Genomic DNA, 14180 nt, shown 5'->3' on the forward strand with positions numbered 1-14180 from the left:
CATCGCCATAGTATGTACATCGTGACCCTCGCCTCTCGTAATGACTGCTATAGGTTCAGTTACTTCCCCCGTGTTATTGATGATTGGAATATGTTACCCGATTCCACTATCAGATGTTCTTCGCTTACGTCATTTGAAGAAAGTGTCAAACGGCTTTCCAGTGTATAACATTGTGGCTACATGTAACTTTTGTTCTGCGTATATGCTTTGAACAGCCTCGCGATGCTGCCTACGCTTGTCCTTTGCTTTTGAACACGATGCATTTTACCCTGCTCTGTGCTTGTAATCTTTAGTATCCTTTTGTCATTTCTTTTTGTATATTTTCGCTGCTGTTCGTAACAAATCCTGCAAAATATCAGAAGAATTTTGTAGCAAATTTTGTCTGTAAACTATGTGTACCTTCCACCCTGTAATGACCCTCTTCGGGGCTAACAGTATCAATAAATGAAATGAAATTAAAATAGAGCATTGAGCGTGCAGTCACGTAGGGTTGTGCCAGGTTTAGATTGTCAGGTGGCGCTACATCAGCTGCCGCTACATCAGCTGCCGCTACACTACCGTCAGCTGACCATGCTGCCGGTCGAATCAAACAATCCTTTCACCAGAATGACACCAAGAGCAAGTACGTTGTGATCGACTCAGCCACAGTGGTGAGGCCCAACGTCCCCACGAGATTCATCCCCCACGTGATGATGACTATTAACCGATGGTGCATGAAAGTGATGGAAGTGCCAATGTGGTCTGGTTGTCGCGCTTTATTTGCTCCGCAACGTATGTATCGTTCGCATTTGAGATCACGCAGTGCAATTCAGGTAAATACAGCAGCGTCCCAACACAATATATTCTGCGACAACACTCTAATTTTCGATGTAAACTGTGGAAGAAACGCACGCGACCCAAGGTATAAGCTATGAGACACACCACGATAGACGACTCCGGTTTAATTTTTACAGCCCGGGTTTCATTAACGGGCAACTAAACGCGAGGGTGCGTTTCTGTGGTGTCCCCCATTGAAATGCAGACGCGATGGACAGGAATGGAATTGGTGTCCTCGAGCTTACCTCGCAGTCCCCACCTCGACTATAGAAGACTGCTCCCTCGGTCACAGTCTCGTGCCTCCACTAACCATACTCTCCTTCCTGGCACGTTTGTGTATATTCCATTCGAATGGCGGTGTAAACAAGATGGTCGAGTTTTTTCACGTTTTTTTTTCTGCCTCTGTTCGCGTGCGTCCTAGGCGGAAATAACGTGACCGCTTAACGGCGCTTGCTTCCCACAATAGTGAGGGTAACGAATGAGCCCTGACACAGACCTTGCGACGCCACTGGCCTTCATTGGAGAGTTCCCTGGCGACGTTCTCTCCTTTCGTGCTCTTTCCCGTACGTCGAAGCGATAACTTTCTCGGAGCTCGCTCGCGACTGTCGGTCATTACGGATTGTATACTGCACGAGTGCACACGGTCATGGCTTCTGGTCATGGGTATAGCCTTCTCGTCCTGCTGGCGGCACCGCTGCTTGGTGAGTTTGACGTGTCAAGTGGGCCGTAGTTTTCATCAGTAATGTTTAATGGGTTAACCGGCTCGGTGGATCGAAGGTCATGACGTTCTCCTGCACATGTCCGTGTCGGTTGGATTTCTGGTGACGGCGACGGTATTGCGATGAGGACGAAATGACAAAGCGCACTTGTGGCTAAGAGTCACATCAAGTAGCTCGAAATGATTGCAATGTGTTTAACACAAGCGAGGGCACACGAACGCCGAGGTTCGAAAGCCACAACCAGACGCCTAAGTCAAGAATTATGGTCGCCTCCGGGATTTCTCGTTATGAGTTTCACGCTCGCACATTTAGGCGAAGCTTATTTTTTCAGATATTTTTTCAAGGTACAGAACATATACGCATTCTGCCCAAGGGGCCGCTGCGCACCACAGTACAACGTAGGCAAACCGATGTTTTAGCACCGCTAACTTATCTCCATTGTAGTCGTAGCGGTGAAGAACCAGTGAATGGCGTGTGAACACTAACTGCCGGTGAGAGGTCGTAACTGCCGACGTTAATGACTTTCTTGCGCACAATTACAACACTTTTAAAAACTTTTCTTAGGAGCGCGTGTTAGCAACGATGAGCAGTTTGTTGCTTGAGTAAAGACCTGACATACCCTTCAATTATTGTCCGTGTTGAAAAAAAATGCAGTCCTCCGAAAAGAGGTATAAAAGCTTGCTTGCACTCGACGATTGCAAAACGGTAGCTATGCTAATAACATACAGCGTGGCAACACTGTTAGCGCCTATGAATCAGTTAGACACCTTCAGTAAACCAAGGCATGTGCTAATATTTTTTCAAGGCATCGAAATAGCCTCTTTGCTCACCACCCATCCCTTTTCTCTCCGAAAAATGGAGGGATTTCTTGGCCTCAATAATATCACGTTGCGGTGACGGCGAAATACAGAGAGCTCAAGCTGAAAATGATTGAACTATTTATTGGGCGAATTTGAGCCGAGCAAAAAAAAATTAAAATTCATAGTGCAAAGACAGCGTCGAGCACAGTCGTCGGTCGTCTATAAACTGGTCAGCGCGTAAAGTGCGCCGGCATTTTTAGTATATGTGGCATCGAAATTTCTAGCGTTATCGTTAGTGACATCCTTAGTTCCAGGATAAACTCAGCTGTTCGTGTTGTGCGAGCAACCTTACCAGAACAGTGTTCCCAGACATTACGGCGCGGCCTGCATCAGACTAGCAATATATGATATCGCTGTGCGCGCCTACGTATCAGTCAGACACCTTCAAAGCTACAAAGCATGGGCTAATCTTCTTTCAAGGCATCGAAAAAAAACCCGTTCTTACTACACGTCCTCTTGCGCTTCGAAATGACGAGGAATTTCTTGGCCTCAAAACAATGAATCAATAATAGAAAATATAAGTACGCACGTATACCTAACAGACTGAGGACGTCGACAGGAGATTCTAAAGGGGCGCGAAATATGATGTTAGCGCAGCTGCAGTCGCTTCTGGTGGCCTCTGTTCAGCAGGTTTTATATTGGGATTATCAATTTTGATAATTGTGAAGGACATTCGCGGTCTCTATTCTTCGTCCCCTGCTTAGGTACGTGTCAGCTACAGCTAAGCGACGGTTGCAAGGTGGAGACCCTGCGAGCCTGTGGAGAAGACTTCATTCCGTATACGAAGGGCCCGCACCTGCACGAGTCTGGGGCAGAGTTCGACGAAGGATGCAAGTGAGTAATTTACAGCTTATCTTTCTTTTGCAGTGATGCAGACTGGCTCTTATGGCATAGTGCTTGGTGTGTATTGGGCATTTTATGTATGCTGCAAGGCCTGTGTCGGGCGCGAATGGAAGCAGTGCTTGCAGCATCCTGATGCGAATCCAATGATCATAGCTAGTTGTGACCTTGTATCGGAAGCCGACTTTCAGTAGGAGACGGGAGTGTTCTGATTGGAAGCCTGGAAATGACTTTAGTTGGTGGAGCACCGTAGCCACCTAACGCGCAGTGGTAAATGTGACAGGTTCCACGTTGAGATGACAGCCTGTGTAAGGGCCGCCCCGGCCCGAAGCTTCGCTGATCAGGGCTCCATCCGCCCTAGTAAGGTGAAGGGGACGGAGCAGAGACACGGCGGGATAAGAACCGCGTACCTTCTCAAAAAATAATCTGTTTGCTGATAGTAATACAGACGAACTTATTCGTAAGATTTTTTGTGTGTGTGTGTGATTTATTGTCTACCTTGGCTATCATGTTTCCCAGCAGTACTTGCAAATAGGTGTTTTTGGAGTCTGACTAGCGCTAGGGCTGCACTGAGATTGTAACGCTAATTTGCACACTGTTCTTTTTGCTAAGAGGGTGGAAAAGGTTGCCGTGGTTGCACGCAACAAACATTTTTAGTTTCGTGCGTGCGTGTGGAAAAATTAGCATCCGCAATGAGATGAGCACAAGTATTTAAAAAAAATCCACACAGGTTCGCGCAGCCGCACAACTTCCTTGCAGGAAAACATGCGAATGCAAACCTGGCCGGAGGAGAAAGCACCGCCGAAATTTCAGCTGGTTGAACAGAACAGCCACACCATCGATATGTCGAGAAAGAAAAATTCATCTCAGTGCAGAGCGAACGCATAAAGTAACTACACTTGTCAGGCGCCACCATCAATACTACAGCTATAGACGTAGCGAAGGGTCCGCTGCTTATACTTATATGACCATAGTCAATGCTCATTGCGAAATGATTGCATTAAATTCTGAATGCCAGCAAGAAGCATGAGGGTATACACGGAATAACTTTCTTGAGGTAAACATCCTACAGGGAGCTCGTTGCTAAAGTTGCTGAAAAAAAATTGTTCTGGAGTAGAACGCGAAAGCCTGTTGCAGGGACTAGACTATTGGCGGGAAATAAAAAGCCGCAAGGCTAGAGGCAAGCATTAAGTTACCTTGATGTTCTCAATCGATTTAAATGTCCCTTCTCTACTCCGCTGGCGACCGATGCCCGCCTGACGTCGCTTAGAAATTCTAGTTGCACCTCTGGGTCCGAGCTAGCGAGTTGCGCCTCCAACTGCTCCAAACTGTTTACAATACTGTCAACCAAAATGTTCTTGAATTATCTGGCTTTGCGTCACACCCCCATCAAGACGAAGGAGGAGGAATAAACTTTATTAAGAACCAGCAATTTAAGTGCCTTCGCCTGGGACGAAGAATGGGAATTTTTTCTGAGGGGGCTCGTTTATATGTTAGAAACAACCAAATGAATGGAACAGACAGTTAGGCCAGGGAAAGCACAGATGACGTTATTTGTTGTCTTTTGACTGAAGTGTACTAATTGTAACGTAAATTGAAATGAACTGAAATGGACGAAAGAACCCATGGAGACGTGGTATAACTTTGCGAAACCACCGCACCACAGACAAACGTCACGGTAATACGTTGGATATAGTTTGCTTAGCCCTAATAGATTTGGAGAGACCTTCTTTGGCGAGGTCTGTAGGGTCTTCCCCGTCAAGGCATTTACTGAGGACGCTATATTTTTGTCGTGTGCTTCGCTCCAGGGAAGGTCGCAACCATGAAGTTTCTTACAGCAAAACTCTACGCTTACGGATCTCATAGACAGCGTTCAAGAGAGATTCATTCTGCTTCGATCTTTTTCATTCCTTTCTTTGTGCAAATGGTTTGCCTGTTTAGAAACAACTTAATGATTTGCTGATACAATCCGACTATCTGTCAGTCCTTCACGAAGCAATATGAAACGCGGGAGATGTCGCGCTTTGCGCAAGGCTGTGCGCTTGCCGTCTACGCTGCAACATTTGTCCTTTAAAGCGCCTCTCACCCTCACACTCTCTCTCTCTCTGGCCTTGTAGCCGTGTAGTACAACAAGAGCGCGGCGACACTTCCCTTTAGGTCAAGGAACAAGAAGAGCTGTACGCACGTGGACGAAGGGAAATTAGACGCGCCATTTCGCGCGTGTTTTGCCGAGCAATAAAACAAGCATTTGGAAGCACTCAATCGTCCAGCGTTACAAGAGTACCAGAGTTTTCCACAGTGTTTGCACACACAGAATGCATTAACAGCGTGAGCACATAACTGGCAGACCCTTTCTGCAGCTTGCCTATTCTTTAAAACCATCTTTACCTTTACGCAAATGACAGTGGCTGCTCATTTCTGTACAGAAAGGAGCACAATAGACGGCACGTAAACAAATAAATAACAGCGTCACGGACAAGCAATGGATGCTCACAAGAACTTCCATTTTTCAGCCTTTTCTGTTTTAGCACTCTCATATATCAAAATGAATGATAACTAGGTCGCTTGCATAGCAGTTTTATTTGAAAAGTGCTTGAACAAAACAGATATAACACGGAATCGAACAAGGGGGCAGTTTGAAGGTGCGAGTATCGTATTTTGCTGTGTTTCAAAGCAAATAATAGAAGGCGACAGAGGTTGGTCCCTTTCTGTGTACAGTGCTACAACAATACCTGTGCTGATGCCTCTGAGAAGAAATTTGTCCCGTAGAAATTTATTTCTGCAGACGCTGTTTTACGTAAGATATATATTGCCTTATCGACCAACATCAGTCATTTCGTCGCTATAATTTTGTCATCCGTTCTTTTGTTTTAACTCTTTCTGTTCATATGAGGCAGATGCTTGTCATGCACTTCTGGCCATTAGCCAGCGGGCACAATGAGTAGAGAAATATGACTACAACAGCTAAAGATATCTTCACTGGCGTACGGGCTCAGAAACTTAAGCTATCCTTAGTGTAAATGCGGTGAGATCTTTGAGCTGAGGTTATAAATATTAGGAAAATATTGGACAGATCTTGATTCCTTAGAGACCTTCTGCATAAGGTGTATTCATGCCAGCCCCTTGATTCCAGCCGTCACCTCCTCCGCTCCTCGTCTACCCCACTGCTTTGCGTTTGATACATACTAAAGCTGATGCGCGCGGCACATCCAGGAGGGACAAGGTGCAGATTCCGTGCACACTGAATTTCATCAATCAGTGCACGGGGGGTCTGTCCCGAGCTGCGGCACTGGTGGCTGTGAAGGCGCTGGAAGAAAACATCGAGGCTGTCTGCAACGTGGACTCGGACCCATATAAAGGTACTGCCCTTCTTCAAAATGCTCTATTTGTCGTCGTTTTGTTCCACATGCCAGGCGCGTGCGTGTATTTAACAGTATACATTTTGCAAACACAGAAGAACTTTCACTACCTTTTTCACTTCTTTATTTAAATTAGTCAACATCTGCGTCAAATATTGGAGCAACCTATATTTGGAAGTTTATAAGAAAGAGTATTCCAGAGAACTACAACCTATTAATGTCGCATAGCACACAAGGCAGCCTTATCGGTTGGAACAATGACACCTCTGATGGCCTTCTTGTTACACCTTACAATATTATGGTAACTGTTAGGGTTTGACGTCCCTGAGCCACGATGCATTGATGAGGGACGCCGTAGTGAAGGGCTCCAGATATTTCGACCACCTGGGGTTCTTTAACGTGCACCTAAATATAAGTACACGGGCCTCAAGAATATTCGCCATCACTGAAAATGTGGCCTCCGCGGTGGCGATCCCACGACCATAACCACTAGTAACGGGCACCTTACGTGAAGGTACCTTACAATATTGTTAGACTAATGTGCCATCTCAGTTTTCTGCAAATTATCAAATTGTTTCATTTTAGATGCAACACTTCTGAGCGTTCATAATCGATATATCAATTATGAACACGGTGTCTTCGCATGGAAACTCATTAGAAGGCTTGAGAAAAAAAATCGACAGATGCCACGCCTTGCGGGAATCGGGTTCATGCGAAGCAATCAGCGAGTAGCAGTCTATGCCGCATTTTTTTAGCTTTGATCCAAGCATTACTAGGTGGATCGACGTGTTTTTGTAAGTGTAGTAGTTGTGTGCATATCATGGCTTTACCACATATACACTGGTGCTTGAAGGCTAATTTATAGCCTGACGTAACCTCAGCACTCACTTTAGAGCGCAGGCATGCGTATTATTTCAACGAAGTGCACGTTACAGTCCGATGATTTGAATATCATGCGTAACTTTCGTTAGAGTATTTCTCCTGCGTCGAACAACGCTTGAATACAGCTTAATATAGCTTGCTGAATGACAGGAATCAAAATGCAATGTTTATTAGACTTCTATAAGAGCGGAACCAACACTGGCACTACCACTGACGTTAACCCGACATTTCGCATTTAACATAGAAGTACATATGCAATCTTCATTGCTTTGTTATAAAATTGGATAGCCAGCACCTTAACCATATTTGACGCTGCCGACGATTTGACGCTGCCAACGCTGCCGATATTGGTTTTTCTGAACGCTCTCGCATTTAAATTACCAATGGTTGTTCTCGCCATTTCTGAGAGCTAAACTGCCAATCACCTCAACACGACATGATTTTCACGTTATTTATGTCATGACCAGAAAGTCATATTCGCCAAACCATCTTACCCTCCTATGCCAATTTCAGTGAACACAAAGCTAAGGAGGCCATCAGGAGAGCACCCACAGGTAGGCGGCCACACTAGATAGATAGATAGATAGATAGATAGATGAACGCTCGAAGTGCCATGGGTTCGCTGAAAAATGCTTCGCAATTAAAATTTGCCGGTAGCAACTCCTTCATACAATGAGAAAAAAATATGCTGGCTTTGTGCCCAGTACGTCTAATTCTCCTGCGAAAACGTTGTAGGACTAGCTTGTAGGACTAGAGCCAATGAGTCGAATATACAACCCAATACAACTACTTGTTGTTGAGCGCGGTCGATGAATAAACCCTTTGATGTTAGAGTTAGAGCGCTTTGTGTTTGTTATGGACAGTCTCGGCTGATTCTTGCCGTCGCCGTCGCCGCCGTCATACGCCGTCTATATATATATATATATATATATATATATATATATATATATATATATATCGAAGCCACAAAGAAAGATAATTCAGAAAACTTTTCCGACGCACGGAATCGAACGGGCGACCTCCCGCTTTCCAGCGCGCGGCGTTAGATGGTTACGCCACCAACAGCACCGTCTTTCAGCTTGCTAACGGCTAGCTATTTATATACACCACTTACATCAGCATGCTTTCTTAGTTACCACATAGATGGCGCGATGTGCACGCGTGGCGCGCTTTAAAGATCGTCGCCCCGTTCCTGCGAACGCCATTGGTCTTCGACCTACAGGGCGTGGTCGCCTTCGTGCGCTTATCTCGAGGAAAGAAGGGGGCGGCTGGCGGGTGGAGGGGGGGATCAGGGGGTTGTATGTCTCGTGCTTTCCCCGCGATGTCCACGCTGAAGTCACAGAGCGTACGAAGGTCGCGTCGCTCGCTGCAGCGGCTGCGTATGCGAAAAGCGCGCTGTTCAAACAGAAATAAGTAATAACTGGGACAGTTAGTTCGCGCTCGTCCTGTGTGTACCTGTTCGTTCGTTTCGCGCATCCTGCTGTATGTTTGAGCAGTGCGCTTCCAGTGTCGATCTGTGACGCACGATATAGTTCGCGCTCGTCCTGTGTGCGTTCTTTTCGTGCGTCCTTTGGGCTCGAGCGACGCGCTGGCAATTTCGAGCTGCTTTCCGTTGTTCGCGTTACATTCCAATTCATTGCTATCGCATTCATTGCTTCGCCGTTGCGGCGAAAGTGTGACTTTTTTTTTAGCGCTCACTCTCTCGCGCATTGTTGTTGCCATTACGAGCCAGGCAGGCGACAACATGTTTTGAGCAGGTTCTCCTAAACTGCGCGGTTTGTGAACCCTGGTAACCATATGCTTCGAGTTTCAGAGCGGTTCAGCATGACGGCTTTCTTGGAAAAATTCGCAGTGCGCTTCCTTTAGTTAATAGTTAGGGCTCTTATATAGTCGTTTATTTTTAACAGTGAAGCTTTTTAAGCTGGCCGTTTGTCCTTCGCGCGAAAACAGAAATGATGAATCATCATGAACCGGGACGTGCTCTCTTCGTCCTCTTCTTCATCTCCTGCTTCGCTCTCAGAACACGTCCGTCGATTTCTCCGGCGCAGTATACAATTACTCTGGTGGGCGAGGGAACGAGTACAGACAGAGAGAGAGAGAGCTAAAGAATGAAACGTACAAAGGAAAAAGAAAAATTATTCACGAAGAAATTTCTTGGTGAGGCGGGATTCGAACCCGCGTTCCCATGATGCGGAGGCGAGCATCGTGGCTACTCGGCTATCCAGGCACGCTTGCAGAGCCTAGCATCGCCTTGTATAGTAGTATAGTATATCAAGTAGGTGGGAAAGGGAAGTGATGTTGGGGAGGAGAGATGTGAGGGTAGGAAAGTAAGTAAATCATAGCATAGAGAGAATGAAAATGAAAGATATGGAAAGAAAGACAGAAAATGAAAGAGAGAATGAGCAAGACTAAAAGAATTAGAGAGAAACAAAGAGAGAGAGGAAAAGATAGAAATAAAAATAAGGAAAGTGAGAAAGGGAGAGAGTTAGAAAAGGAGAAAATAGAAAGAAAGATAGAAAGAGTAAGAGGGAGAGAGAGAGAACGTGAGTGTGAGAAACAAAGAGAGTGAGGAAGGAAAGTGAGGCCGAGGTATAGGAAAACGAGGACTGGAGCGAGTTAACCATAGAACAGACAGAATGAGCAAGAGATAGAAAGAAGCAAACGTGGAAAGGAAAAGAGAGAGAAAAAATAGAGAGACAGAAAAAATATAGAAAGATAAAGAGAAGAAATAGGACGAAAGATAGAAAGAGCAAGATAGAGAAAGAAATAGACAGATGTAAATAAATAGAGAAAAAAGAAAACAAAACGGGAAGAGAGAAAATGAAAATAAAGAAAGAAAGAGAAAACTAAAGAGAAAGAAAGGCCGGCCAGCTGCGCATTTCCCTCAGTCTTGGCACGACTAGTGGGAAGCTGTCGTCATTTTTCAGAGCGCAGCTCTTCGGCGCCCGTTCTAGCGTTGAGCGGCGCCGCCGTCACCGTAGGTGGCGTGACCGGTGGCGTTACGTCGCAAGAGTAATATAGTGGGTGCTGTCTTACTTGACAAAAATTATGATTTATGGCTTAGTGGATACCTTGCATGTGTGCTTGTATTACTTGCCCCAAGCGTGAAGAGAACGGCCTCTAAAGAGGCCGCTCTTCTACCTTTCGATGGGACTTTGCGGCGCGTTCCGCACAGGCCTACCTATTTTTGATCGCAGCTCTTAGGTGCCCGTTCCCGCGTTGAGTGGCGTCAGCTAACCGATAGACCGAGCGAGGAAGAAAGAGAGCGAACGCGTAGCGCTCGAAGGCTGTAAGTTTCTGTGGCAATATGTGACGAATGTCACATTGCTACGACTGCGGAAAGCCAAAACATCAAACACAGTTGGCCTTTCCCCAGCACGAAGCTGCGCTCAGAATTCGCATTAGGCAGTATCGTAATTGTCGGTGAATTTTTCCTCTAAACTTGTCGTGCGCCAGCAGTACCATGTTTCAGTGCGGACATACTTGAGTGCTTAAATCGAGGAGCACCCTGCGTGCAATCGATTGGAGAATTGCAGGCGTAAAATAGAGACATCGCAGGACGACAGAATGGGTGAGGAAACAAACAAGGGTTGCGAACATTGCAGTCGACATGAAGCGAAAGAAATTGACCTGGGCCGTAAATGGTATACGTTGGGGAGGACACCATTGCTCAGCTAGAGCAACAGACTGGCTACCAAGGCACGGAAAACGCAGTCAAGAAAGGCAGCGAATCAGATGCAGTGACAAAATTAAGATCGAACCCACGTCTTTCGGATCACCCGCAGAATACCGTAACCAGTGTACCACCGCGGCGGCTCAGCAACAGCGAAAAATATAACAGAAAACTGTGAGAAACTTCGTAGGAAGACGTGTCTTGTTGAAAAAGAAAAGAAGACATGCATCATAAGACATCAGAACAAATATTTGCGTACCTCGCGCCCAGGCTCTCGTTTATAAAACACCGCTCTCTCGTGGTCGCGCCTACTTTGGGCAGACCGAAGGGTGTGTGGCTGAGCAGCTTAGAGAACATAACATTGTGAAAAAACGTGCTCATGGTCACCTGGCTGTCCACTTTTTTTTTCTTTATTGTGAGGTATGAAAAAAATAAAAAAATAATAAAACCTCGGCCCGCACCATAATAATATAGCAGGCAGTGTCAATGAGAAAAGAAAAATGAACAGGGCAGAGCAGAGTTAAATTTTGAAGGGGAAGGAGAACGGGACCCCAACCCAAAATAGCGGACAAAAAAAAAAAAAAAAAAAAAACTACGGTTCATGTTTACATTCCTTTGTTGCTGCTAACATCTTCGGTGCTGAATCTTGAAAGTGGTAGCTCTTCAGTCTCGTCTTCGTGGAATCTTCCTTGTCTTGTTTCCTATGGAGGCAGGCTGTTGATTTTTGGTTTAACTTCTCCTACTTATTAAGTGCGCTGTAAAATAATGAAATTTTGATTACTGACCCCCCCACCCCCCACCACGGTAGAATGTGACTTAAATTACGTGTCAGTAGTAGATGTGCAGAATATATCTAAGTTCAATTATTCTTGAATTCATGTTTTTCATTTTTTTTATTACATTACTGATATCTAGTGGTTGAAAGTGTGAGAGAATGGTGCGGCGCTTACATATTCTGTGGTGGACTTGTTAGTGTGGTTAACCTTTCTTCATGAATTTTAGAGATTTAATTTCGTGGTTTTAATTGTGAGAAAGAAAATTTTGAAGTGTGACAGATGGTCCTCGATAGTTAGAGCTTGGCATTCGTGAGTAAACATACTAAGTATATATATTTTGCATATACTTCCATTTTCACAGTTTTGGTTTTTTGTTTTATTTTATTTCTTCTTTCTTTTGCATCTGTCTCTGTCTTTTTTTCCTTTTTTCTCTCTCGATGATTTATTGTGTTTTTATTTTGTTTTCTTTTCACTTTTTTGTTTTTTGTTTTGTTTTACCTTTTCCTCTTTTGTCTTTTTATTGCGATAGCAATTATATGGACAGTCTCGGCTGGATTTTGCCGTCACCGTCGCCGCCGTCATGCACCGTATATGTATAAGTATGTATATATATACAAAAGCCCCAAAGAAAAATAATTCAGAAAAATGCTTCCGAAGCGCGGAATCGAACCAGGGACCTCTACCTCCGCAGCGAGTGGCGCTAGCCACTACGCCACGAAACGCAGATCCTCCACGTAGGTAACGGCGAGCGTTATATACACATACTTTACCGCTGGACGGACTCGGAGATGGCTGCGCTTATAAGCGTTTCCTCATTACCAGCGAGATGGCGTTAGGAGCGCGACAGGCGCATTTAAAAGTCGTCGGCGAGCTCGCTCGCTTCTTCTTATACTTGCGCAGGGAGAACCTTGCCCTTCCACTGTCTGCTCGCGCGGTTTTCTTGTGCTGAGGGGAAGGGGGATGTTTCACGCTTTCACCGTGATGTCCGCGCTCATGTTACGGAGCGTACGAAAGCCACTCGAGCTCAAGGGACGCCGCCAAACGAACAAACAGAAGATAAGCGCGAACTATCAAGTGTCACAGCTCGACACTTGAAGCACGCTAGTTTCCTTCGCTGCTTCGGCCGCCTTTGCAACAGGAGCGCTGTTCAAACTGAGAGTATCCATTGGCGAGCCTCACTTCATATAGCATTAGTTCCTTGCTATCGCATTCATTGCTTCGGCCTTGCGGCGAAACTGTGACTTTTTTTTTTGTAACGCAATCCTTTTTTTCTTTTCTTTTTTTCACTTTTATTCTTGCTTTCTTTTTTGTGCTTTTTTTCTTCTACATTCATTTGTCGCTCACTTCCTCTTGTTTTTTTTTGTTTTTTTTCCTTTTTTTCCTTTCTTTTTCCAAATTCATTTGGCGAATTGCAGTTTGAATGTTCCTGAGTATAGGATGTCCACTGTAGTGAGTCTGGTTGTCTACTATATTTTCATAACGCTAGGATTGTTATCGCAACAGATAATTGTTCGCTCACTTGAATATTGAGGTAGCCGAAATGAAATGATGATACTGAATATGTGACCCCGCCGTCTATTTCACAAACTAAAAAAATAACTTCGTTATCTTGACGGGATGCTGGATTGAAATGGCTGAATTATGATTGGCTTGTCACGTGGACTTATTTGTTTTCTTCCTGTTGACTTGTACATATATATGTATCTATGCGCCTCTCGCAGTAAACTTTCAGTTGAAGTAAGCGCTTGTGGTTTTTCCTTATAGTATCCGTTCTTAGTAAATTCTTGCGGCACCTACAATGATAGAAACTCCCGCTTGCTCTGATAAACGAGTTTGCACATACACTCACGTAAACAGCGTTGTCAGCGAACAAAATTAAGGCAGCCGAAAAAGTGCTATTTTTGTTTATGATGACATTGAGTGGGGTGAGAGAGTGGCATTAATCTACTGCGCAGCGAAGCTAAGCGTAGATGCAGCTGAGAGTTAACTAATGTTTTTATTATTTGATGTTGCTTCTCCTTCATTCAATTTTCACTTCAGAATACCAGAGAGGTATCAAGTGCATGAATTCTCATGGTGCCGGAATCCACAAGTGCATCAAGGGATTCCACAATACCCTGGAACAGGCCATCATCAAGGGTCCCGCGAAAGAAACCATTCACTATACTTGCTGGTGAGTATTGTTCATATTCGACAGCACGCGATTGGTTCCTCAAGCTCGAAGAGCCGCTTTCTTGCGCAGACGCTGCCCTCCA

General features: G+C 45.0%; 1 protein-coding gene across 1 annotated transcript in view; it reads left to right on the forward strand.

Annotated features, from left to right (window-relative positions):
- Nucleotides 1-1303: 1303 nt before the first annotated feature.
- LOC119375484 (uncharacterized) overlaps nt 1304-14180 on the forward strand; it is a 33286-nt gene continuing 20409 nt past the window's right edge. The window contains exons 1-4 of the mRNA XM_037645665.2: nt 1304-1517; nt 3100-3229; nt 6449-6594; nt 13966-14098. Coding sequence (XP_037501593.1) covers nt 1463-1517; nt 3100-3229; nt 6449-6594; nt 13966-14098 — 464 coding nt within the window. The 5' untranslated portion in view covers nt 1304-1462. The remainder of the gene's footprint in view (nt 1518-3099; nt 3230-6448; nt 6595-13965; nt 14099-14180) is intronic.

The sequence above is a fragment of the Rhipicephalus sanguineus genome, chromosome 11 (genome assembly GCF_013339695.2).
Source record: "Rhipicephalus sanguineus isolate Rsan-2018 chromosome 11, BIME_Rsan_1.4, whole genome shotgun sequence".
NCBI classification, from domain to species: Eukaryota; Metazoa; Arthropoda; class Arachnida; order Ixodida; family Ixodidae; genus Rhipicephalus; species Rhipicephalus sanguineus.